The sequence below is a fragment of the Giraffa tippelskirchi genome, chromosome 8 (genome assembly GCF_054371585.1).
Source record: "Giraffa tippelskirchi isolate mGirTip1 chromosome 8, T2T-mGirTip1v1.2.pri, whole genome shotgun sequence".
NCBI classification, from domain to species: Eukaryota; Metazoa; Chordata; class Mammalia; order Artiodactyla; family Giraffidae; genus Giraffa; species Giraffa tippelskirchi.
Genome location: NC_137282.1, coordinates 74624292 through 74648122, shown reverse-complemented (window position 1 = coordinate 74648122; position 23831 = coordinate 74624292). Strand labels below are relative to the sequence as shown.

Genomic DNA, 23831 nt, shown 5'->3' with positions numbered 1-23831 from the left:
TTAGGTAGTGGTGGACCCTGGGACTTCCCACCCAGCTCACTTGTGTACTTGAGCTTGGGCACACACCTACACTCACGTACACACACACGGCACAGGACATGAAATTGCCTGGTTCTCTTACCTGTAGGCCTCTCTCTTCACCGCTCCTTACTCACAGCGTGCACCCCCTTTTCTGCCAGACTGCCCCTCCTCATTTTGAACCCCCTCCATGCAGCTCTCTCCATCATGCTTACTCACTGGCCGGAGAGGGACCCTCCAGGATCTCCATCTGAACCAGAAAATTTGTCTGCTTATCTCTGTCTACCCCGCTAGGCTGACCTTTCCTTTACTGTGGGGGCTGTCTTAGCCCAGATTCAGCTCTGGGCCTTATTCAGTAAATGCTTGTCAAGCAATCGTTACTTCTCTCAGAAGTGCCTATCTTGATCTCACAGCTGGATTTGTTAGCCCTCTGTGTCTATCTTTCTTCCTTCAAAATCGTAGAAATAAGAATAGCCCCTCCCTAGCCAAGAGTTGCAGACCCATTCCAAAGGTCACACCCTGGAGGAAGGCCGAGTGAGTTACGAGCTCGCTGCTTCACCTTTCCCTAACAAACAAGTGGCTATACACAGAACTTTGAGGGAACATCTGGGCTGAGAACTACCCTGATCTGCACCCCTTACGTGAAGAAGTGTCCCTGTGAGATGAGAGGTATTGTGGGCTTCAATAGTGTTTAGGGGAGCAAGTCTCCAGCAACAGAATTTGAATCCAGATCAGTGTAAGTAGGCAGATTGCGCGCATGCTCAGTCAGTCAAGTATCTGACTCTTTGAGACCCTGTGGTCTGCAGCCCGCCCGCCAGGCTGTCCATGGGATTCTCCAGGCAAGGATCCTGGAGTGAGTTGCCATTTCAGCATATATTTTCACCTACTATGTTACTATCAAATAGTAAATTAATATCCCTGATAAAGTATCTCTTAATATTGAATATTAATACTTACAGATAATATGGTTAGTGCTATGGGTGTGGACTTTCAGCTTCCAAAGCTCTGAGAAATACTGATTAATGTTGTCCTTGAAGCCTCTCATCTCTTCTGTTACATCACCCAGAGCTGCTAAGACAGCCTGCACAGGTTGATGCTTTTGTACAGAAGAATTAACTGAAAAATCAATTGACTCCTTTCTATTTTTTCATTTACTTTTATAAGTTTAGTTCCATTACAAAACTCTAAATGACAATTCAATTTTAATTACAGTTTCAGGAGGTTCTTCATTAAAAAAAAAGGGCCAATGATTCATTTTACGGGAAATTATATTCTTTCATCTTAAAGTCATTTTAAATGGATTATGGAAAGAACTTAAAATTGACACATTTAATTGCTCCAGGAATGGAGATTTGCAATGGATGTCTGGAATCAAGTTCAAAGAATTTCTGAGATTCTGATGACTTGCATTCTTTAACTTTCTGAGCACCTGCTTTTTTACTGTTTGTCATATTTCACTCAATTATCTCCTATGGGACAGAGTCTTGGGCGTTAGAGCACTTACCCAGTCTTCTTTACACATTCCAGCTCGTTCATTTGAAACTCATGTCGCATCTGTCTTTGTGCACTAGGGCATTCAATTGGAAATAAACTTAAGTCATTAGCCTGCCTCACAAACAAGATCCCAGTGCAGGCGTTCCTGTTCCGTGGCAAGATATTTTGTGGAATGTTAAGATGCTCAATCATGACAGCTTCATGTTCCTACTCTTTTGGAGTCATACATTCATATGTGTTCCTCATGGGTTACTTAACATCTGTAAGCATAATTAATAATAAATAGTGTACACTGACAACATAGTGTGGTTGTTACTAGACCACCTGAGGTTCATATCCCAACTCGGTCAACCATCCACCCTGCCCCATGTGATCTTGAGCAGGTTAATTAACCTGCCTGTTTCCTCATCTGTAAAATGGACTTAGCATTGATACTGACCTCATGGGATTGTCTTTTTTATTTAATGATATAATACTTATAAAAATGCGTTCAGTTCAAGTGACAAACAGACCAAAAGAAGAATAGATTGCTGTACCCAGACAGGGAAAGTCTTATACTTTTTATCAACCCTTTTGTTGTTCAATCGATGAGTCATGTCCAACTCTTTACAACTCCTATGGACTGCAGCATACCTGGCTTCCCTGTTCTTCACTATATCCTGGAGCTTGCTCAGACTCACGTCCATTGAGTCAGTGATGCCATCCAACCACATCATCCTTTGTCTTACCCTTCTCCTCCTGCCTTCAGTCTTTCCCAGCATCATAAGTACTTATTTGATCTTCCAGTGTGTTCCTCTAGACTGGGAATTCTAGAATTTGTTTGCATGTCCATTTTCACACTATGACTGTTTCCTTTAGAATCTTTGGATTTACTGTTTTCTTTTTATTATTATTATTATTAATTTATTTATTTTAGTTGGAGGCTAATTACTTTACAATATTGTAGTGATTTTTGCCATACATTGACATGAATCAGCCGTGGGTTTACATGTGTTCCCCATCCTGAACCCCCTCCCACCTCCCTCCCCATCCCATCCCTCTGGGTCATCCCATTTCTCCAGCCCTGAGCACCCTGTCTCATGCAATGAACCTGGACTGGTGTTCTGTTTCACATATAATATACATGTTTCAATGCTATTCTCTCAGATTGTCCCACCATCACCTTCTCCCACAGAGTCCAAAAGACTGTTCTATGCATCTGTGTCTCCTTTTCTGTCTCCCATATAGGGTTATCATTACCATCCTTCTAAATTACATATATATGGGTTAGTATACTGTATTGGTGCTTTTCTTTCTGGCTTACTTCACTCCGTATAATGGTCTCCAGCTCACTGTTTTCTTTTAGTGTGTGTCCTCTTTTCCAAACAGCCATCTATCAGGTCACCTCTGTGCTCCAAGCTCTCCAGGAATACTGGTTCCATGACCCCCAGACACCCCCTGCCGTCTGGCCCAGTCTGTGTTTTCAGCCAGATCTCCTAAGTTCTCCCAAATGTTCCTCTGCTTCAGTCATGCCCATAAGCCCACATGTACATAAGGCCATTTGTGCTTCTTTCTTAACCTTTTCTCCACCATTTCCCATAAACCCCCCCTTTATGGATTTTTGGAGGGAAAGGTAAGGGCAGGAGATCCAAGTTTTCTTGTGTTTTCCACCCGATTCTCTTCCTGACCCTTGTATGTGGGGACATCCTGAGATTCAAGGGCACAAATCATCTGGAGCTGATCCTGAATCTCCAGCTTTTTCCTTCCATCATCAGGCCAGGGAAGCCCCACTCCTAGTGCAGAGGAGGACTTCAATTATTGTCAGAGAGAGACTGGGCAGTCAGAGATTTGTGATTATGAAGACGGGCTTGCCCGGGACATCGCCAAAGCTGTGACCCTCAGGAGGCCCCCCTTAGACTGAACGCTGCCCCCCTCTCACCCCTATCATGTGCAGGCATTTTACTTATTTTCAGTTTCCAACTTGATCATTACTCTTTACACTCAGGTTTATTTTGTTGGAATTTTAAATATTGCTGTGCTTATCACATAGTGTGGCTGATAAGTTATTTCATGCAGAATCACATGGAGCCCTCCTGTCACACAAGCATGCACACGCACACACACACATATGCAAACCCACACATGCACACTCAGGGCATATCTTGTTACGGTTGTTTTGAACACTTAGAGTGTTAGAGGTTAGCCTAACATACTCACTTTCGTTGGTGAGGAAATGGGTGCTGAGAGTCTAGGTGACTTTCTCTGAGTTGGCAGAAAGTTGAGAGCTATATTTGATTTCATTTTTACTCTGATTTAAGTTCTTTATGCAAATTTGGATCTAGAGGTGAACTGCCCTCTCCTTTCATCAGGAAAAGGGGGAAATAATGTATTTTCTGCCATCAAAGGGACTTCTGTCCCAAGACAGTCAGATGGGCTAAGGACTGTGACATGACAGTGGGGGACTTTGTGGTCTGGTCCGTGGTGAAAATCCCCTTTAAGGGCATCCAGGCTGAGGCCACAGAACGCTGGTGTGGGGAACTGCGTGGACATCACTGTGGAGTCAGTATGTTGGGGTCGGCAGGGGCGCTTCATGAGGCAGAGCTGGGGCTCGGAGAGGCGACCACCCAGCTGACAGAGTGCTCAGGCTTATCTCTTTCACTCTACAACTCTTTGCAGGATAGGAGGAAGATGCAGCCTACTAAGAGAAATGAGAGAATCTTGAAAATGGGATGAATGGGGATATCTTTCCTGTCCAGTTGGTAAAACAGTGAAAAGAAGCCATTAGTCTATAAAAGCAATATGTTAATAGCAGACATACATTGAGAGAGAAGGGGGTGCCATGATTTTAAAGTTTTTATTTATTAAAATCAGTAATTCCACTTTTGAATCCTCTTTCTTTTTTTAATGTCCTGTTTATTTTAGCTGAATGTGGAGCAAGTGTCAAAGGAAATGAAGGAACATTGCTGTCTCCAAATTTCCCATCAAACTATGATAATAACCATGAGTGTATCTATAAAATTGAAACGGAAGCTGGCAAGGGGATCCATCTCAGAGCACGGAGTTTCCAGCTGTTTGAAGGAGATATTCTGAAGGTAAAAATAATTTTCTTTAATATAACTCCATCTTTCCTTCACAAGGAATAAATAGGATCTTGATCTAGCTATATCATAGATATAGATATATACCTGTATTAACATATCTTTATATATACACATTTTTCGCAATTTGCTTATCCAACTGGTTTGAAATAGTGGTCTCTAGCATCCTGTGTATATAGACTTTAAAATATCTCAGTCTGTAATCCTGGATCTGAAATGTATTAGCTGTGTATATTAGGCATATATTTTTAAACCTTAGTTTTCTTATACATAAAAACATGCATGTTTTTTGTATGTTTTGAGGATTAAATAGTATAATATAGATATATATTTGTAGCCTTGTGCCTAGCACACACTAGGAGTTGTATTAGTAAAAACTCGCAGGATCCTCAGACCAACCCTTTCTGCTGTCCCTCTTGATTCGTAAATGTGGTCGTGACAGAGCATCCTTCAGAGCTAGAAGGGTTTTGATGTGACAGTGGAAACAAACACTGTCCTGAGACCACCAAGCAGGGTGTACGTGGAGAAGCCATACCAGGAGGAGGCAGTCTCACACACAAGGCTGAGCTGTGTTCACAGAACTCTGGGGTGTCCGAGGCACGGGGCCAGCCACAAGGGTCAGTGCAGTAGGTGATTCTTAGCCTCAGAGCCTCGAGAGCTGCTCTGGGTGGGGTTCAGACCTGCACACCACTCACATTCCAGATGGACTCAGGAAAATGGGCAGAGAAATGGATCCAGGGCACCAGGTCTTGCCTTGACCTGAAAAGCTCAGCTCCAACTGCAAATGCCACCAAACTCCTTCTGAAATACTTTCCATATCTCCTGAAACTATTTCAGGAAACTGGGGACCTCCCTGGGTCTAGGACCTGAGTAGTTGGCCCTTGCAGCCTGAGCCTCAGGGAAAAAGAGCGGCTTTGAGCAATAAAGACCACACTGGCCACCATCCAGCATGTCCACAGCTTGATCCAGGGGGTACTGAGCACCTTGTCCACCGTCACAGCTGGTTTACAAGAAGGACACATCTCATTCCCTTTCTAAAGTCCTACGGTGCCCAGTCACATGTCCTTCTACACAGATACACACAATGTTCCATCTCAGGGCGAGTAACTTGACTCACAGGAAGCTGTGAGCATTGAGAAGCTATGCAAAGAGCCTGCCACAAGGGGGGGCCCTAGAGCCCTCCAAGTGTGTTTTCTGTTTGCATAGGGAATGAAGTGGATCACTGGCAGTTTCTATCATGTGCACAGGTCAAGAGAAGCTTCCAGACTCAAGTGTTCCCTTCCTCCAAGTCCACCCTTGACTAAGGTTCTAAGTCATAATTTAGAAGACAGATTTTATTTTAGCTGCTCTTTCATTGCAATGGTCTTTCAAAAGCTCATGTTGGCAGTATGAATCACTGTAACTAGGAAGTGATTTCCAGGTAGGAAACTAGAATATCCTCACGGATCTGGAAAAAGTTAGAGAAGAATTATAGAAAACTATTTTCTTTGCTAACCTCCCACTCAAGATGCTGTGGGAAACACAGCAGTGGTCACAGGACTGCAAAACATCAGTTTTCACTCCAATCCCAAAGAAGGGCAATACCAGATAATGTTCAAACTACCATACAACTGCACTCATTTCACATGCTAGCAAGGCTATGCTCAATATCCTTCAAGCTAGTTTTCAAAGTACATGAATCAAGAGCTTCCAGATGTACAAGCTAGATTCAGAAAAGGCAGAAGAAGCAGAGATCAAACTGCCAACATCCGCTGAATCATAGAAAAACCAAGGGAATTCCAAAAAAACATCTACTTCTGCTTCATTGACTACACTAAAGCCTTCAACTGTGTGGATCACAACAAACTGTGGAAAATTCTTAAAGAGATGGAAATACCAAACCACCTTACCTGTGATAACTTACAGTGAACGGTGTCTGATTCCTGATCTCCGAAAAAGATTTAGCTTCAGGACCAGGGACCAGGCTTGATCACTCAAGAGCTTTTGTGTATCAGAGTTTTATTAAAGTATGTAAAGGAATAGAGAAAGCTTCTGACATAGACCTCAGAAGGGGAACAGAGAGTGCTGTCTTGCTAGTTTAAGCAATGGAGTTATATACTTTTTTAATTGGTTATTGCAATAAATCAAAAGAATGTCTCAAGGTTGTAAAGATCTTACTAGACCCACTCCCATAATTTACATTTAAAGATGACAGAATTAGAACTAACAATATAAAGATCTTACCAGACCCACTCTCATAATATACATTCTAAGATAACAGGCGGCTACGACGGACCATGCAGAAGTGCGGTGGCTAACAGAAACAGAAGATATTAAGAAGAGGTGGTGAGAATACACAGAAGAACTGTACAAAAAAGATCTTCACGACCGAGATAATCAAGATGATGTGATCACTCACCTAGAGCCAGACATCCTGGAATGTGAAGTCAAGTGGGCCTCAGAAAGCATCACTAGGAACAAAGCTAGTGGAAGTGATGGAATTCCAGTTCAGCTATTTCAAATCCTGAAAGATGATGCTGTGAAAGTGCTGCACTCAATATGCCAGCAAATTTGGGAAAGTCAGCAGTGGCCACAGGACTGGAAAAGGTCAGTTTTCATCCCAATCCCAAAGAAAGGCAATGCCAAAGAATGCTCAAACTATCACATAATTGCACTCATTTCACATGCTAGTAAAGTAATTCTCAAAATTCTCCAAGCCACACTTCAGCAATACGTGAACCGTGAATTTCCAGATGTTCAAGCTGGTTTTAGAAAAGGCAGAGGAACCAGAGATCAAATTGCCAACATCCGCCGGATCATTGAAAAAGCAAGAGAGTTCCAGAAAAGTATCTATTTCTGCTTTATTGACTATGCCAAAGCCTTTGACTGTGTGGGTCACAACAAACTGTGGAAAATTTTGAAAGAGATGGGAATACCAGACCATCTGACCTGCCTCTTGAGAAACGTGTATGCAGGTCAGGAAGCAACAGTTAGAACTGGACATGGAACAACAGACTGGTTTCAAATAGGAAAAGGAGTAGGTCAAGTCTGTATATTGTCACCCTGCTTATTTAACTTATATGCAGAGTACATCATGAGAAACGCTGGGCTGGAAGAAGCACAAGATGGAATCAAGATTGCCGGGAGAAATATCAATAACCTCAGATATGCAGATGACACCACCCTTATGGCAGAAAGTGAAGAACTAAAAAGCGTCTTGATGAAAGTGAGAGAGGAGAGTGAAAAAGTTGGCTTAAAGCTCAACATTCAGAAAACTAAGATCATGGCATCTGGTCCCATCACTTCATGGAAATAGATGGGGAAACAGTGGAAATAGTGTCAGACTTTATTTTTTGGGGCTCCAAAATCACTGCAGATGGTGATTGCAGCCATGAAATTAAAAGACACTTACTCCTTGGAAGGAAAGTTATGACCAACCTAGCCAGCATATTAAAAAGCAGAGACATTACTTTGCCAACAAAGGTCCATCTAGTCAAGGCTATGGTTTTTCCAGTAGTCATGTGTGGATGTGAGAGTTGGACAGTGAAGAAAACTGAGTGCCGAAGAATTGATGCTTTTGAACTGTGTTGTTGGAGAAGACTCTTGAGAGTCCCTTGGACTGCAAGGAGATCCAACCAGTCCATCCTAAAAGAGATCAGTCCTAGATGTTCATTGGAAGGACTGATGTTGAAGCTGAAACTCCAATACTTTGGCCTCCTCATGCGAAGAGTTGACTCATTGGAAAAGACCCTGATGCTGGGAAGAATTGGGGGCAGGAGTAGAAGGGGACGACAGATGGCTGGATGGCATCACTGACTCGATGGACATGAGTTTGGGTAAACTCCGGGAGTTGGTGATGGACAGGGAGGCCTGGGGTGCTGCAATTCATGTGGTTGCTAAGAGTTGTACAGGACTGAGCATCTGAAGTGTACTGAACTGAAGATAACAGGATTAGTCAGAAGGTTTTCAAGAAGAAACTGTCCTCAAGCAGGATACATTGTTGTTACATAATCCTTAGTATGGAGTTTGAACTGAGTTGTTTGTTATGTAATCATCAGTTCCTGGCTTAAAGGAAAAAAAAAACTGAAAGCATTTTATGTGACTAAGACTAAGGAATGTAGAGGGAAAAGTGGCATTTGTCCTTTCCTCCTCCTTGAGAATTCTAGACCCCATCTCCTCCTTGGACTTCTTACCAACCTGCCTAGGAATTGAATCGCTCACCTGTATCCTTAGAAACTTGTATGTAGGTCAAGAAGCAACATATACAACCAGATATGGAAAAACAGACTGCTTCAAAATTGAGGAATGTGTATGACAAGGCTGTATATTGTCACCTTAAATAACTTATATTCAGAGTACATCATGCAAAATGATGGGCTGGATGAATCACAAGCTGAAATCAAGATTGCCAAGAGAAATATCGACAGCCTCATATATGCAGGTGATACCACTCTAATGACAGAAAGTAAAGGAGAACTAAAGAGCTACTTGCTGAAGGTGAAAGAGGAGAGTGAAAAAGCTGGCTTAAAACTCACCATTCAAAAAACTAAGATCATGGCGTCCATTCCTATCACTTCATGGCAATTAGAAGGGGAAAAAGTGGAAACAGTGACAGATTTTATTGTCTTGGGCTCCAAAATCACTGCAGACATTGACTGCAGCCACAAAATTAAAAGATGCTTGCTCCTTGGAAGGAGACCTATGACAAACCTAGACAGCATATTCAAAAGTAGAGACACCACTTTGCTGACAAAGGTCTGTATAGTCAAAGCTATGGTTTTTCCAGTAGTCATGTATGGATGTGGGAGTTGGGCTATAAAGAAGGCTGAGCACTGAAGAACTGATGCTTTCTAATTGTGGTGCTGGAGAAGATTCTTGAGAGTCCCTTGGACAGCAAGGAGATCAAACCACTCAATCCTATAGGAAACCAATCCTGAATATTCATTTGAAGGATTGATGCTGAAGCTGAAGTTCCAATACTTTGAAGTTTCAGGACCTGATGTGAAGGCCTGCTCATTGGAAAAGACCCTGATATTGGAAAAGATTGAAGGAAAGGAAGAAGTGGGTGGCAGAGGATGAGATTGTTAGACAGCGTCACCGGCTCAATGGGCATGAATCTGAGCAAACTCCATGAGACAGCGAAGGACAGGGAGGCCTGGCCTGCTGCAGCCCGTTGGGTCAGAAAGAGCTGGACATAAATTAGCAACTAAGCATACCGTAACATACAGCCTTTAAGGCAAACTTTAGAACAATTAATAATACTTTGGTGCAGCTGACTGATTAGAGTCACTGCATTACATATACCCAGATGGGTATTATTGGAATGGAAGGAAGCAGATCATGTGCATTTGTGATTGTGTGCTGTTTAAACTTGTCGATTATAATAAAAAATCAGAACAAAATCTTGCTTACCACATTTAATCCCAGAAAAACTGTCAGTCATCTGAAGTGTCTAGATATTTTGCAAGCATATATTTTATTGAACATACTAATAAATATCAAAGTGTTAAAAAGTTTCACATGGGATTATCTTAATTTTAATTAACTTTTATTGGCCTATAGTTGTGTTAGTTTCTACTGTCCAGCAATATGAATCAGTTATATGTATGCATGTATCCACTATTGATACTATATTTAAAATTGGTAAGTAATGAGAACTTCCTGTATAACTCAGGTAATGCTATGCTCTTTGGTAACCTAAATGGGAAGGGAATCCAAAAAAGGGGATATAGGTATAGAGATTATCTTAATTTTTGATCTTAAATGCTGTTTACATTGCCCCCATATAAATAGTATGATCCAATCACAAAGGCCACATTTTTTTGTGTGTATACACCCTCCCACACATATAAACATGATGTTTCCTTGTTTTAAATGGAAAAATCATGTAAGAGAAGTATATTAATAGTTCTAAGGAGAATGCCATGGTAAAATACGTAGTGGAAAGAGAGGTTAGTTTTGGAAACAGCTCTGGGGTGTAGCTCCTGCAGGCCTAGGGATGGTTTCGCATTGTCATTCCAGGATTCCTTGCGATGTTTTCTAGTCTGTGCTCATCTGCTCCCTTGGCTGTTGCATGCAGAGCATATGGCTCTGATTATGTGCCAAGCTCCAAGGAGATTTTGTAGTGCAAATAGTTACAGTCCTGATTGATGTGACACCCAAGGAGCCTTTTCCTAATGACCGAAAGGGACGCTTTGATTCTAGCTGCTTGTAGATGAGGAAATACACTGGGAGGTGTTATGTTGAGCTAAAATTGCTCGTGACTAATTTCATTGGAATTAAAAATCAATGCCTTTGTCTTCCAACACTATCTGGGTTGTTGCTTGTGATACATGTGAAGCATGAATCCAGATTTTCAACTTGAGAGAACTGACAACATAATAATCACACTCGTCAGTTACTTCTTCATTCTGAGATTTGCACTGTCAAGCCCAGTGCTAATTGCTGGTGATGTAGACAAATAAGACAGAATTACTCTTCTGCAGAAGCTTGAAATTCAGCATGGCAGCAGGTCGTTTTTTTGTGGTTGTAGCTGAGAGGGTCCTGGGCGCTATTTGCTGTCTGTGTGAGCTATTAAATCTCAGAGAAGCACTCAGACAAGCCAGGACCAGTGGAGGTGACCAGCAGATGATGCCTCAGAGCTTTGAGGACCAGACCTAAGCGCATGTTTATCTGCTTTAACGCCCCCTCCTCTCCACGGATTCCTGTGAATCACAGAGAATTACATGGCATGTAGGGTAACATAAGACCTTGCTGGAGAGGCCTGGACACTTTATTTTTCAGCCAGAGTGCTCTGGATTTAAATCTCTTTATAATCTGGGTGTCAGAAACTAAAGCATCTATCTACATTAAGCTAAACAATGATTTGTCCAGTACTAGCTTGACGCTAGTGAAGGGTATTTGATTCTCCTACTTGAGCATGAGTGTACTGAATTAAAATGCAGTCCAATCGTGAACCATACAATTAGTTCTTCCAAATGTGTTCTCTCCGTTTAGGAGGGTGTGAATCTGTATGTCAGTCTGTCAAGCAGCATTCGTGCTTTCCATACACATCGAAAGAGTGATGGGAGAGGAAAAGAAAGAGTTAATCTCTGCGAGGGAACTAGGCTACCGAGCACTCTGATAAGCTTTATTTAGGTAGGATTTTTTCATCGAGAAAAGCTAGATGTTCTCCAGTATGATGTGATACGTTTGCATTCTTTCTTCTAAAAACCCGCATCCATACCAGTGGTTCCTTGCTATGAACACTCACGATGTTCCAAGAGGCAAGCGGCCGAACCTTTCCTGCTAAGCATTCCAGTGTTGACCACTTATTGGTGGTGTGAGGGCTCAATGCTGAATTCCACTAGAAGGTGAACATGGTTTTTCCAGCATTAGGAACGTTCTTTCCACTAATTAAGCCTGTATGACACAGTCCCCACTGGGGCAATGTGGCTGGCACCCCTGTACTCCCACTTCCTCTCCCTTGGGGCTTCCCTGGTGGCTCATGTGGTAAAGAACTCTTCTGCAGTGCAGGAGGCCCAGGCTTAATCTGTGAGTTAGGAGGAGCCCCTGGAGGAGGAAATGGCTCCCCACTCCAGTATTCTTGCCTGGAGAATCCCATGGACAGAGGAACCTGGTGGTGTACAGGTCATGGAGCTGCAAAGAGTCAGATACAACTGAACGACTTACACTTTCACACTTCCCTTTCCCTCACCCATGATGTCTACTCAAAACCAAGCCCGGTCCACTTGCCCTCCAGACACTCAGGGTGTCCACTCAGGCCCTACAACCTCCTAGAAAGACAGAGTCAGTCACCAAGTGCTTCAGAGCAAGACAAGACTCCGATTCCTCTGTTAGGGCAAATTCAAAGGTGAAGTCACCGCAGGCACAGGGATGAGAAAGTGGGACAAGGCTTCAGCGCCACGTCCTGTGACACGTCCGATGGGAGAGGAGACATCCACAGTGAACCGCAACACGTGCTTTCAAACTCTGTGCACGGATTGGGAGGAGGAGGAGAACATGGTAGCCCCTGGGACCTGGAAATGCAAACGTGTAGTGACTTCATTTTACGTAAACAGAGGGAACTCCACGTGATGCAGATAAAATGACCTGGGCACAAATGGAATCTTTTGTCTTTAATGTAAAGGTAAAAGTTAGAGAAAAAAGGATGGTCTGGCAGTGTCCACTCAGCTTTCTATAACTGTCAGGTAGCTTTCTAAAGAACCGTATAAAATCGCGTGTTTGAAAGTTTGGATATCTTGTTAAACTTGCTGGCATATGAACAGAACTCAGTGACCAGCTGCTCGCGCTGTGGCTTCTCCTCAGGTCTATGATGGAAAGGACAGCTCATCGCGGCCCCTGGGCGCCTTCACTAGGAACGAGCTGGTGGGGCTCATCCTGAACAGCACCTCCAACCACCTGTGGCTGGAATTCAACTCCAACGGGTCCGACACTGACCAGGGCTTTCAGCTCACCTACACCAGTAAGTGCCATGCGGGTTCACCCTCTCACATTACTTTTATTTTCTCAGGACACAGCTGTTACTTCTCTAATATGATACCTTTTAAATATCAATTTTCTTTTCCTGGGCCCCCTCCTGTGTTTTTGGATCGCTGTTTAATTCTGTGAATTGTTGAACAGGCAGTAAATTTAGACACATTACCAGAAGCAGGACTTTGAATCATATTTATTTAGGCATATTCATATTCTCTTAACATGGCTGTACGTGAAAAGAAAATTCCATGACATTGAAGAGATATTAGGGTTAAAGTGATTGTGATTTAATGCACCTGACAAAAATTCATAAACATATGTGTGAAAGATTTTGAATAAATGATACAATTAATAGTCTTTGAATGCCTACAACACATCAATACTTTTATATCTATTAGGTTCTATACATTATGTAATATAGATTACATGTGTGTAAAATATAATAAATAATTTATACATATAAATACACAGGTACACACATATGGGTGCGTGCATATATATGTATCTCAAGCACTTTCTTCTCACAACTAATTTCCTGTGAGAAAACTAAGCATAAGTAATTGCAGCATGTGTCCAAGAAACCAGGTAATGACTCAGTGGAACCAGGATTGGATCTGTAGCTCAGTTTTGTTTTGTTTTTTTTAACTTTTTTAAAAAAGTATAAACCAATTAGCAATGTTGTAATAGTTTCAGGTGACCAGCAAAAGGACTCATCCATATACATATACACATATATATAATGTGTGTGTGTCCATTTTTCCCCAAACTCCCCTCCCAGCCAGGCTGCCACAGAGCTGTGAGCAGAGGTCCCTGCTGCTCGTCCATCTGAAACAGCAGTGTGTGTGTGTCCATCCCAGACCCCCAACTGCCCTCCCCACCACCCCTCACCCCTGCAACCACAAGACTGCTCTCTAGGTCTGCGCAGCTCACAAGCAGTGTTTTTGTGCCCCCTATGAGTATAATTCATGCCTTTTTTAAAAGAAAGATGAGTTTGAACAGGACAAAGGAAGGCAAAATAAAGGAGAAGTTTTGCTTCCACAAAGAGCACCTGGCAGTGTTATAACTGTCATTTTTAGCACGTTTAGTTCCAGAAAAATAAAGTTAAAAAAGTAGCTATTTGGTTTGGGTAACGAATTACAATTGAGTAATAAATTAACTAAAATGCTTAAAATCTACAAGACAGCTCAATTCTTCACCAATCTGATGATTAAAAATCTTTGTGATACAAAATATTATGACTTAGGAAATTAAACTTTTTGGATTTTTGAGCATGAAAGTGCGTTAATGATTATCAAGATTGATTCCTTTATTTGAAAGATAGGCAAATGAAGGCCTGAAAAAGATAATAACTATCTCAGACACAAAACTAACCCAGATGCCTTAAAGGAAGATTAATTACCTCAAATCCCCCTTGGTAGGTGAAATTTCATTTGAAGAATTATAAGCCTTTTGGGAAAAACAGAATTACAGTCTCTCAGACATGATGAGAAAGCAAATGTTTCACTTTCATAAAAATGACCATTTAAAAGACTCCATGAAGTGAAAGCATATTAGTTATATTGTATGCAAATAAATTGCTAGCAATTATATTACAAAATAAATGTATGATTATAATTTTTGTTTCCTAGAATTCTACTTTTCAAAATTTCACGTTCAAAAAAGTTTCAAAGAGTTCTTGTCAAGCCAGTTTGCTCCGCTTGCAGATAAAATGTAAACCATCCTGATCTCTTTTTATTCCTACTGTGGGGTTCTCATCAGATGCTCATCAAATGTAACTTATTGCTTGTATGTGTCAATACTCGCTCCCAGCTCTCACACTGGTCTTACAGTGTAGAGGAACATGGGTACCTGAGAAGGAGAACGGTGTGAACACTCTCCAGGTAACTTTCTGAGTTTACTGGAGTAAGGGCAAGTCCCAGGAGACCTGGATTTCCTCCACCTCGTGTGTTGCTTTAGCTTCTCTCACAAATCGTGCTTCTTACAATGGTTTGTCAGCGAAGAGCTGAAAACCTTGGTCCTCTCTCTTCTGTGCATCTTCACTGCTGAATTCTTGGTGCCGCCCTAGTGTGGAGGTCACTAAGCTTCATAGAAATGTATCACGTTTGATACGTTATACCACATTATTTCTCAACCCTAGTTACCCCATCCTATTTTCCCTCTAACGATTTCAAAGGAGAGAATTTCTTAAAAAAAAAACAACAAAACTTTTTATTTTATATTAGAGCATAGCTGATTAACAATGTTGTGATAGTTTCAGGTGAACAGAGAAGGGACTCAGCCACACACATATATATATATATCCATTCTCTGCCAAACTCCCCTCCCATCCAGGCTGTCACATAGCATTGAACACAGTTCTCTGTGCTATTCAGTAGGTCCTTGTTGTTTATTCATTTTAAATATAGCAGTTTGCACATGTCCATCCCAAGCTCCCTAACCATCCCTTCCCCTTATCCTTCCACCCTGCAACCATAAGTTTGTTCTCTAAGTCTGTGAGTCTCTTTTTGTTTTGTAAGTCCATTTCTATCATTTCTTTTTAGATGTCACATATAAGGAATGACACATGGCAATTCTGCTTCTCTGTCTGACTTAGTTCACTCAGTATGACAATCTCCAGTCCAGCCATGGTGCTGCAAATGGCATCATTTTATTCTTTTTAATGGCTGAGTAAAATTCCATTGAATATTGTGGTATATATGTACCACATCTTCTTTATCCTGTCGATGAATATTTAGGCTGCTTCCATGCCTCAGCTATTGTGAACAGTGCTAGAGTGAACACTGGGATGCATGTACAAGAACAATAATTTTCAATATATGAACATTGATTTCATATAATCTCATGGTCATGCAAAAGACATCAGGAAGCAAATTCACACCTGCTGGAGTTTATAGCCACTTTATTTCTTTATCACGGAGATGGGGGCTACTGAACTGTTTCCAGAATTTTGACTCCCCTTTTATTTTCCAAGTGGCAATGAAGAAAGCCCATATACCCTAAAAACCTGTGACTGGAGTGATGTTATAGGTTGTAGGCTTCATCTGTGTCTCATGCTTACCTCTCCTTGTCGAGAAGAGTGGCTTCAATGTGTTATTCTCAGTCCCTCCAGCCAGCTTGTGATGTTTGTCCCTATTTCTCCGTGTTACTCTCTAGTCTGTTAGAACCTTTGCTTCTCCTCCCATTTCTGAGTAACTTTGAGAAACTTTGAAGCCGTGGATCTATTCATGGGCACTTTCCAATTATGTGAACTTAATGTTTTTTTTTTAAACACAGAGGCACAAACTTTCTAAAAGAATAAGAAAGAAATACTGGTGACAGTTAGCATTCATTTAGTTCTTAGTTGAATCAACTTGACAGGAGTAGCTCTCTTTTCTGCCTGTCTTCCCTCTTTGCATTCACCTTCAATAACACAGATGCTCTCTGGGTACAAGTCTTGTTTCCAAGATTTTCCTGGAGCTAGAACACACTGCCAGATGGAAAAAAAAAAGATATTTGTAATATAGAATGGATGGTGCTGATGGTTATAATCAAAACATTGTTAATTTCTCTTTAAATTCTTAGGTTTAAACACTCAATAATTAAGAAATTCCAAGCTCATTCAATATGATTGAATACCCTCATCAACTCTTCATCTCTAAAAGGTGGTTTGGAAATAATTTTGTTGTTGTTGTTCAGTTGTTAAGTCATGTCCGGTTCTTTGCAACCCAATGGACCACGGCAAACCAAGCTTCCCTGTCCTTCACTATCTCCTTGAGTTTGCTCAAACTCATGTCTATTAATTCAGTGATGTCATTCAACCATCTCATCCTCTGTTGCCCCCTCCTCCTCCTGCCCTCAGTCTTTTCAACATCAGGGTCTTTTCCAATGAGTTGGCTCTTTGAATCAGATGGCCAAAGTGTTGGAGCTTCAGCATCAGTCCCTCCAATGAACATTCAGGGTTGATTTCCTTTAAAGTTGACTGGTTTGATCTCCTTGCTGTAAGGGATTCTCAAGAGTCTTCTCCAGTACTGCAGTTCGAAAGCATCAATTGTTTGGTGCTCAGGTTTCTTTATGGTCCAACTCTCACATCTGTATATGACTACTGGGAAAACCATAACTTTGACTATGCGGACCTTTGTTGGCAAAGTGATGTCTTTGCTTTTTAATAAGGTGTCTAGGTTTGTCGTAACTTTTCTTCCAATGAGTAAGTGTCTTTTAATCTATGGCTGCAGTTGCCATCCACAGTGATTTTGGAGTCCAAGAGAATAAATGGTTGAAAACTGTTTTGAGCAAATTATTAAAGCTTAAGACTATTGGAAGACACTTTCAACTATTTTCAAAAGACTTTTGTAATTGCCTCTTGCTAGTTAATTGCATTACTTAAGGAAACATTCATATTTAAATGTTTCAAATCCATAATTAATCTACACACAAGTGGATTAGAAAATGTCAACAGAGAGTAAATATATAGCTTAATAAACATCTCGAAGGTTTTCAAATGAGTACAAATCATATTTGTATATCGTTTAATATTTAGAGCATACTCACCAGTACCTTGTAATTTTACCATTTTGGCAATTCCAGGTCTTAATAAATAGCCCCTTTAACTCTCCTTCATAAGTAAGAAACTTTTAATTTTCCAAATCTGTAAGTGCTTTGCTGAAACATCCACATCCAGGTTGCTGCAGGCTGGATCCAATACAGGTCTTCTCAACAAAGGTCAGCACTGTCAATGGTCTTGTTTTAAAATATTTTAGATGATCTCACAGATGAGTTCCACATTAATTGACTGATATTTATATATGTAAAGGCGCTGGCAAGGAAGGAAAGCCAGGCATCTTTGGGACAGGTAGGAATAAGTATATTAGTACCCACTTAATGAGCAAGTCCTGGTTTCTGAGTGGGACGTTAGAGCAGTGTACAGCTGGGAGAGCAATATCTGGTAAAAAAAAAAAAGAGAGAGAGAGAGAGAGAAAGAAAACACTGTGTTTTCTTACAGATTTGTCCAGTTTCATAATAGATGATGGTCTTCTAATGCTTCAGTTATGTCAAATAGAAGCATAACCCATAAGCTTTTCCAGATCAAGAAGTGTGGGTGCTTGTTTTTTAATTCCACTCTGTACTTCGCACAGATGTCTGATCTGCAATGTAAACGGCTTAGACTGGATCTCCATTATTCACGCTGCATTCTGCAGAGCACTGAGATCCCGCAGAGCTGTCTCAGGGCAATAGGAGTTTCTCCTTATCTAACATAAGCATTTTGTTTTATTCCAGTGATTGTAATATTCTTCAAATGTCAGAAAAAGTCATATTGCAATGGGTTGCTATGTCTTCTAAATATTTCAGCAAGTATTTTTTGTAGGAAAAACGATTTGGAAATTTTTAAAAATCCTTTTTGAATTCAGAATTATTTAAAAAATATATTGACTCCTTTATATTTCTGAAAGGATGTTCCCAGAGTAGTCAGTCCTCAGAAACTCCTCACTTTCCTCACTCACTCCTCATTTTCCCACATGACTCTCTGGCTATATACTTTTTACTGATTTAAATAGAGGGGAGTAAACAAAACTCAGTCACAGTTCAACAAAAATTCTTGCTCTCTGGAAATGTTGTGAAAGAACTGTGTTGTAGACCAGCTACTCTGGGTCAATTTGGTGGGTCTGTTTGCCAGTTAATCACAGACTGTCTGTGCATTACTTGTGAATGTCTAGACTATCCTGAGACAGAGAAAGCAAAAGCCATGGTTCCTGTTCAAAGATAAATGGATTAGTCAGGTGTCACACTTGTTGAAACCTGGTCAGTAGAAATGTGATTACATCCTCATATTCTCAAATACGGGATGGATCAGCAGGAGGTACTGTGGGAGACCATTCTTGGCCCTGATTCCCATCAAACCATATGTCAAAATCTTCTGATTTTGACCCTTAATATATTTGACCCTCACTACACTTCATCTTTACACGAGTTTGTTCTTCTCTCCAAGTAAACTATAGTTCCTTCATGATAATATGTGATTCTAATAACCCAAGATTTAGAAATATATGTGACTTTAGAAATATAAGTGACATATATATATCAGTTCAGTTCAGTCTTTCAGTCATGTCTGACTCTTTGAGACCCCATGTACTACAGCACATCAGATTTCCCTGTCCTACACCAACTCCCAGAGTTTGCTCAAACTCATGTCCATCAAGTCACTGATGCCATCCACCCATCTCATCCTCTGTCGTCTCCTTCTCCTCCTGCCTTCAATCTTCCCCAGCATCAGGGTCTTTTCCGATGAATCAGTTCTTCTCATCAGGTGGAAAAAGTATTGGAGGCCCAGCTTCAGCATCAGTCCTTCCAATGAATATTCAGGACTGATTTCCTTTAGGATAGACTAGTTTGATCTCCTTGCAGTCCAAGAGACTCTCAAGAGTCTTCTCCAACACCACAGTTCAAAAGCATCGATCCTTTGACGCTCAGTTTTCTTTATAGTCCAACTCTCATATCCATACATGACTACTGGGAAAAACCATATCTTTGACTAGACAGACCTTTTTTGGCAAAGTAATGTCTGTGCCTTTTAATATGCTGTGTAGATTGGTCATAGTTTTTCTTCCAAGTGGCAAGCATCTTTTGATTTCATGGCTGCAGTTACAATCTGCAGTGATTTTGGAGCCCCCCAAAATAAAATCTCTCACTTTTTCCATCTATTTGCCATTAAGTGGTGGAACCAGATGCCATGATCTTAGTTTTCTGAATGTTGAGTTTTAACCCAACTTTTTCACTCTCCTCTTTCACTTTCATCAAGAGGCTCTTTAGTTCTTCTTCACTTTCTGCCATAAGGGTAGTGTCATCTGTGTATCTGAGGTTATTGATATTTCTCCCTGCAATCTTGATTCCAGCTTGTGCTTCATCCAGTCTGGCATTTTGCATGATGTACTCTGCATATAAGTTAAACAAGCAGGGTGACAATATATAGCCTTGGCATACTCCTTTCCTGATTTGGAACCAGCCTGTTGTTCTATGTCCAGTTCTAGATTTTGCTACTTGACCTGCATACAGATTTCTCAGGAGGCCGGTCAGGTGGTCTGGTATTCCCATCTCTCAGAATTTTCCACAGTTTGTTATGATCCACACAGTCAAAGTCTTTGGTGTAGTCAATAAAGCAGAAGTAGATATTTTTATAGAGCTCTCTTATTTTTTCGATGATCCAGCGGATGTTGGCAATTTGATCTCTGGTTCCTCTGGGTTTTCTAAATCGAGCTCGAATGTTTGGAAGTTCATGGGTCACGTATTGTTGAAACCTGGCTTTGAGAATTTTGAGCATTACTTTGCTAGCTTGTGAGATGAGTGCAATTGTGCAGTAGTTTGAACATTCTTTTTCATTGCCTTTCTTTGGGATTGGAATGAAAACTGACCTTTTCTAGTCCTGTGGCCACTGCTGAGTTTTCCAAATTTGCTAGCCTACTGAGTGCAGCACCTTAACAGTGTCATCTTTTAGGATATGAATTAGCTCAATTGGATTTCCATTATTTATTCCACAAATAAATAGTATATATTTATTTGTGGTTATGGCAGTTATACCCTGGAGAAGGGAATGGCAACCCACTCCAGTATTCTTGCTGGGAAATCCCATGGACAGGGGAGCCTGGTGGGCTGCAGTCCATGGTGTTGCAAAGAGGCAGATTCAACTGAGCACCTGAATCACCAGCACCATGGCAGTTATAATTTTCCAGAGAAAAGAGAGAGATCTTTGAAAGCTGCATTCATTCTAGAAGGCTACAGAAGTTTCTTTCCCTCCTACTAGATGTCCTTTGCCTCATTCCTTAAGATTATTCTTAAATGCTATTTTTTGTGTAAAGGCTGCTCTTCTGTTGAGAATCATCCACTCTCCTGCATCCTCCAGGCCCCATACATTTTGTCTCTACATCTTTTGTTTTTACCAATAAAAGGTGAGGTTCTCAAGAGGGGCAATCTTAACTTCATCTTCTGTGTATCAGCTCCAGAGTCACTTAGCAAATGGCAATTGTGTTGACCTAGATTTGCATGAAAGGACACAGATTACAGATGTGGAGAGTTGAATGTTATCTTTGAGCTCATGAGATAATGAATACAAACGTCTGAACAACGGAAGATGAATGATGAGGGGAATAAAGAAAACAAATGAGCTGCAGGAACACCGTTATGGATGCCTTTGAAAGCTAATCAGTGGTATTGGTCAAAATGACGGCTAAGCCATTATTAATAGTAGTGGAGGGACGAAATTAATAGAAGTCTAGGATTGAAAGAGCAGATGATAACAATGCAAGTACTCTGTCCATGCTATCGCTAACCATGGGTGCTCTGAGAGTAAAGGAGGAAAAACTACATGCTGACTTCTACAATAATACATAATGGTACAGAGCAGAAATATGCACTCATTTTTACTTATAAATGAAATAGATTGCATATTGTATACATCTTTTAAAAGAAAAAGAAGCAAAAGGAGGGATGCCTCTGGAGGGTGGTGTGGGGTAGTCAGTAGTCACAGAAGGACAGATTAATGGGCCTTGAAAATGGAAGTTCTGTAGTGACCCCACCCCTTCCCCATTGAGATGTATCTGGCTCAGAAGCCTAAGCAAGTAGACTCTAGAGTCTTATCCCCTGGGAAACCAGTGCTGGTGTGGAGATGAAGTGACTAGGCTGCCCTCCCTTCAAGTGACTGACTTCATTTAATGAATGACCTTTGCTCTCACACCATTGTTATCCGTCAATATTCCCAACAGGATGAGAGTGTCAGCCTGGCTCTCCCAGTAGAAAGATAGCGGCTTATGTTGACAGAGGAATTCCAGTACATGGACTGACTCCATTCATTGTTTAATTTATTTTTATTTTATGGTAATTGATTAAGCTTTACATATTTACTTACTTACTTGTAATTGGAGAATGGTTACTTTACAGTGCTGTGTTAGTTTCTGTTGTATAGTGAGGTGAGCCAGCTGTATGTATATGTCCACATATAATGAGTGAGTGAAAGTCACTCAGTCATGTCTGACTCTTTGTGACCCCATTGACTATACAGTCCATGCAATTCTCCAGGCCAGAATACTGGAGTGGGTAGCCTTTCCCTTCTCCAGGGGATCTTCCCAACCCAGGGATCGAACCCAGGTCTCCCACATTGCAGGCAGATTCTTTACCAGCTGAGCCACGGGGGAAGCCTGTATCTATCTATAGTATATATATACTCCTCCCTCTTGGACGTCCCTTCTACCCCCACCTCCCACCCCTCTGGGCCATCACAGAGCACCGAGCTGAGCTCCCTGTGCTGTGCATCAGCTTCCCACTGGCCACCTGTTTTACCCACGGTAGTGTATATATGCTAATGCTACTTTCTCAATTCGTCCCATCCCCCCCATCCCTGCTGTGTCCCCATGTCCATTCTCTATGTCCTTGTCATCTATTGTTTTCAGTGAGGAAATTGGCATTCTGCTGTTGTGCCTAAGTCTCAAGTGCCCCCATGAGATGAATCTATTTAGGGTACAGAGCGAGGTGTCTGACCCGGCAAAGCCATCCATCCTTTAAGAGGCAACCTGTTAGCTTCTCTGGGGACTCACCCCACTGGCTGTGGCAAGTCTCACATCTTTGTTTCTGATGTTTACAGCATAGACTGTGGAGTGGGCAGCCCACTCCACAGATGTCTGTACAGGCAGATCTGTACATCTCCCCACTGTACAGATGTCAGGTACATCTGTAAAATACTGGAGAAAAAGGAGCTTGAGGGAATAACGAGGAAGAACATTTCAAAGAAACTCTGAGAGGCTGGAGATGAACAGGGAACCTGCAGGGTGGTGCTGCTCTGGCCCACATGCCCCTTTGGACACCCTATTCATTAAAAAGAATGGGGTGGGGAGTGCTTGTTCTGGGAAGTCAGGGCCTTATGGGCACAGCTGCCCTAGGCAGCACTGAGAACCAGCAGACCTCACAGCCCAGAACCCAGAGACGCTCCCGGCCCCGAGGCTATGTAGTTTGCAGATGACTGTGTTCGCTTTGGAGAAGGCAATGGCAACCCACTCCAGTACTGTTGCCTGGAAAATCCCATGGATGGAGAAGCCTGGTGGGCTGCAGTCCATGGGGTCACTAGGAGTCGGACATGACTGAGCGACTTCACTTTCACTTTTCACTTTCATGCATTGGAGAAGGAAATGGCAACCCACTCCAGTGTTCTTGCCTGGAGAATCCCAGGGACAGCAGAGCCTGTTGGGCTGCCATCTATGGTGTTGCACAGAGTTGGACATGACTGAAGCGACTTAGCAGCAGCAGCAGTGTTCACTTTGGGAACAAGGAACTAGGTCTGTCCTGTCGTGCCCCACAACCAATTATCTCTCGTGGCTGAGTAATTTCCCTTCTTCAGTTTCCTAAAATTGTTCAGCCTGCCCCCAACCCTGAATTACCTATTTGAGATGAGAATCCAAGAGAGAAACCCGAGTCCTCCTACAACTGGAATCTGGAAGAAAAGGACGTGTTCATCTCACAGAACGTCCCCTCTGTCCCCTCCACTCCAGCCTCTGGGGCCATCACCCCTCACTCACCCTGTTTGCCAAAGTTGGTAAGAGGTGGAGGTGCGTGCCTCTTGGTCTAAAAACCCACAGCATATTCTGTGGAAGCGAAAACAGAGCCCAGAGCCATAGCTTCTGCAGCTGTTATCTGGATTTTGCTAACATGCTCATAGAGTTCAAACAACAGCAACACTAAATACTCTATTATGGAGAGGACGGGTCTGAGTGTGAATATATCCTCAAGGCCAATAATGAAATACTAAGCATCGTCACCTTCGTTCTTCAAAAC

General features: G+C 41.7%; 1 protein-coding gene across 1 annotated transcript in view; it reads left to right on the top strand.

Annotated features, from left to right (window-relative positions):
• CSMD1 (CUB and Sushi multiple domains 1) overlaps nt 1-23831 on the top strand; it is a 1578457-nt gene that overhangs the window by 1236231 nt on the left and 318395 nt on the right. Inside the window, exons 21-22 of the mRNA XM_081517452.1 lie at nt 4414-4583; nt 12876-13032. Of these exons, the coding sequence (XP_081373578.1) occupies nt 4414-4583; nt 12876-13032 (327 nt within the window). The remainder of the gene's footprint in view (nt 1-4413; nt 4584-12875; nt 13033-23831) is intronic.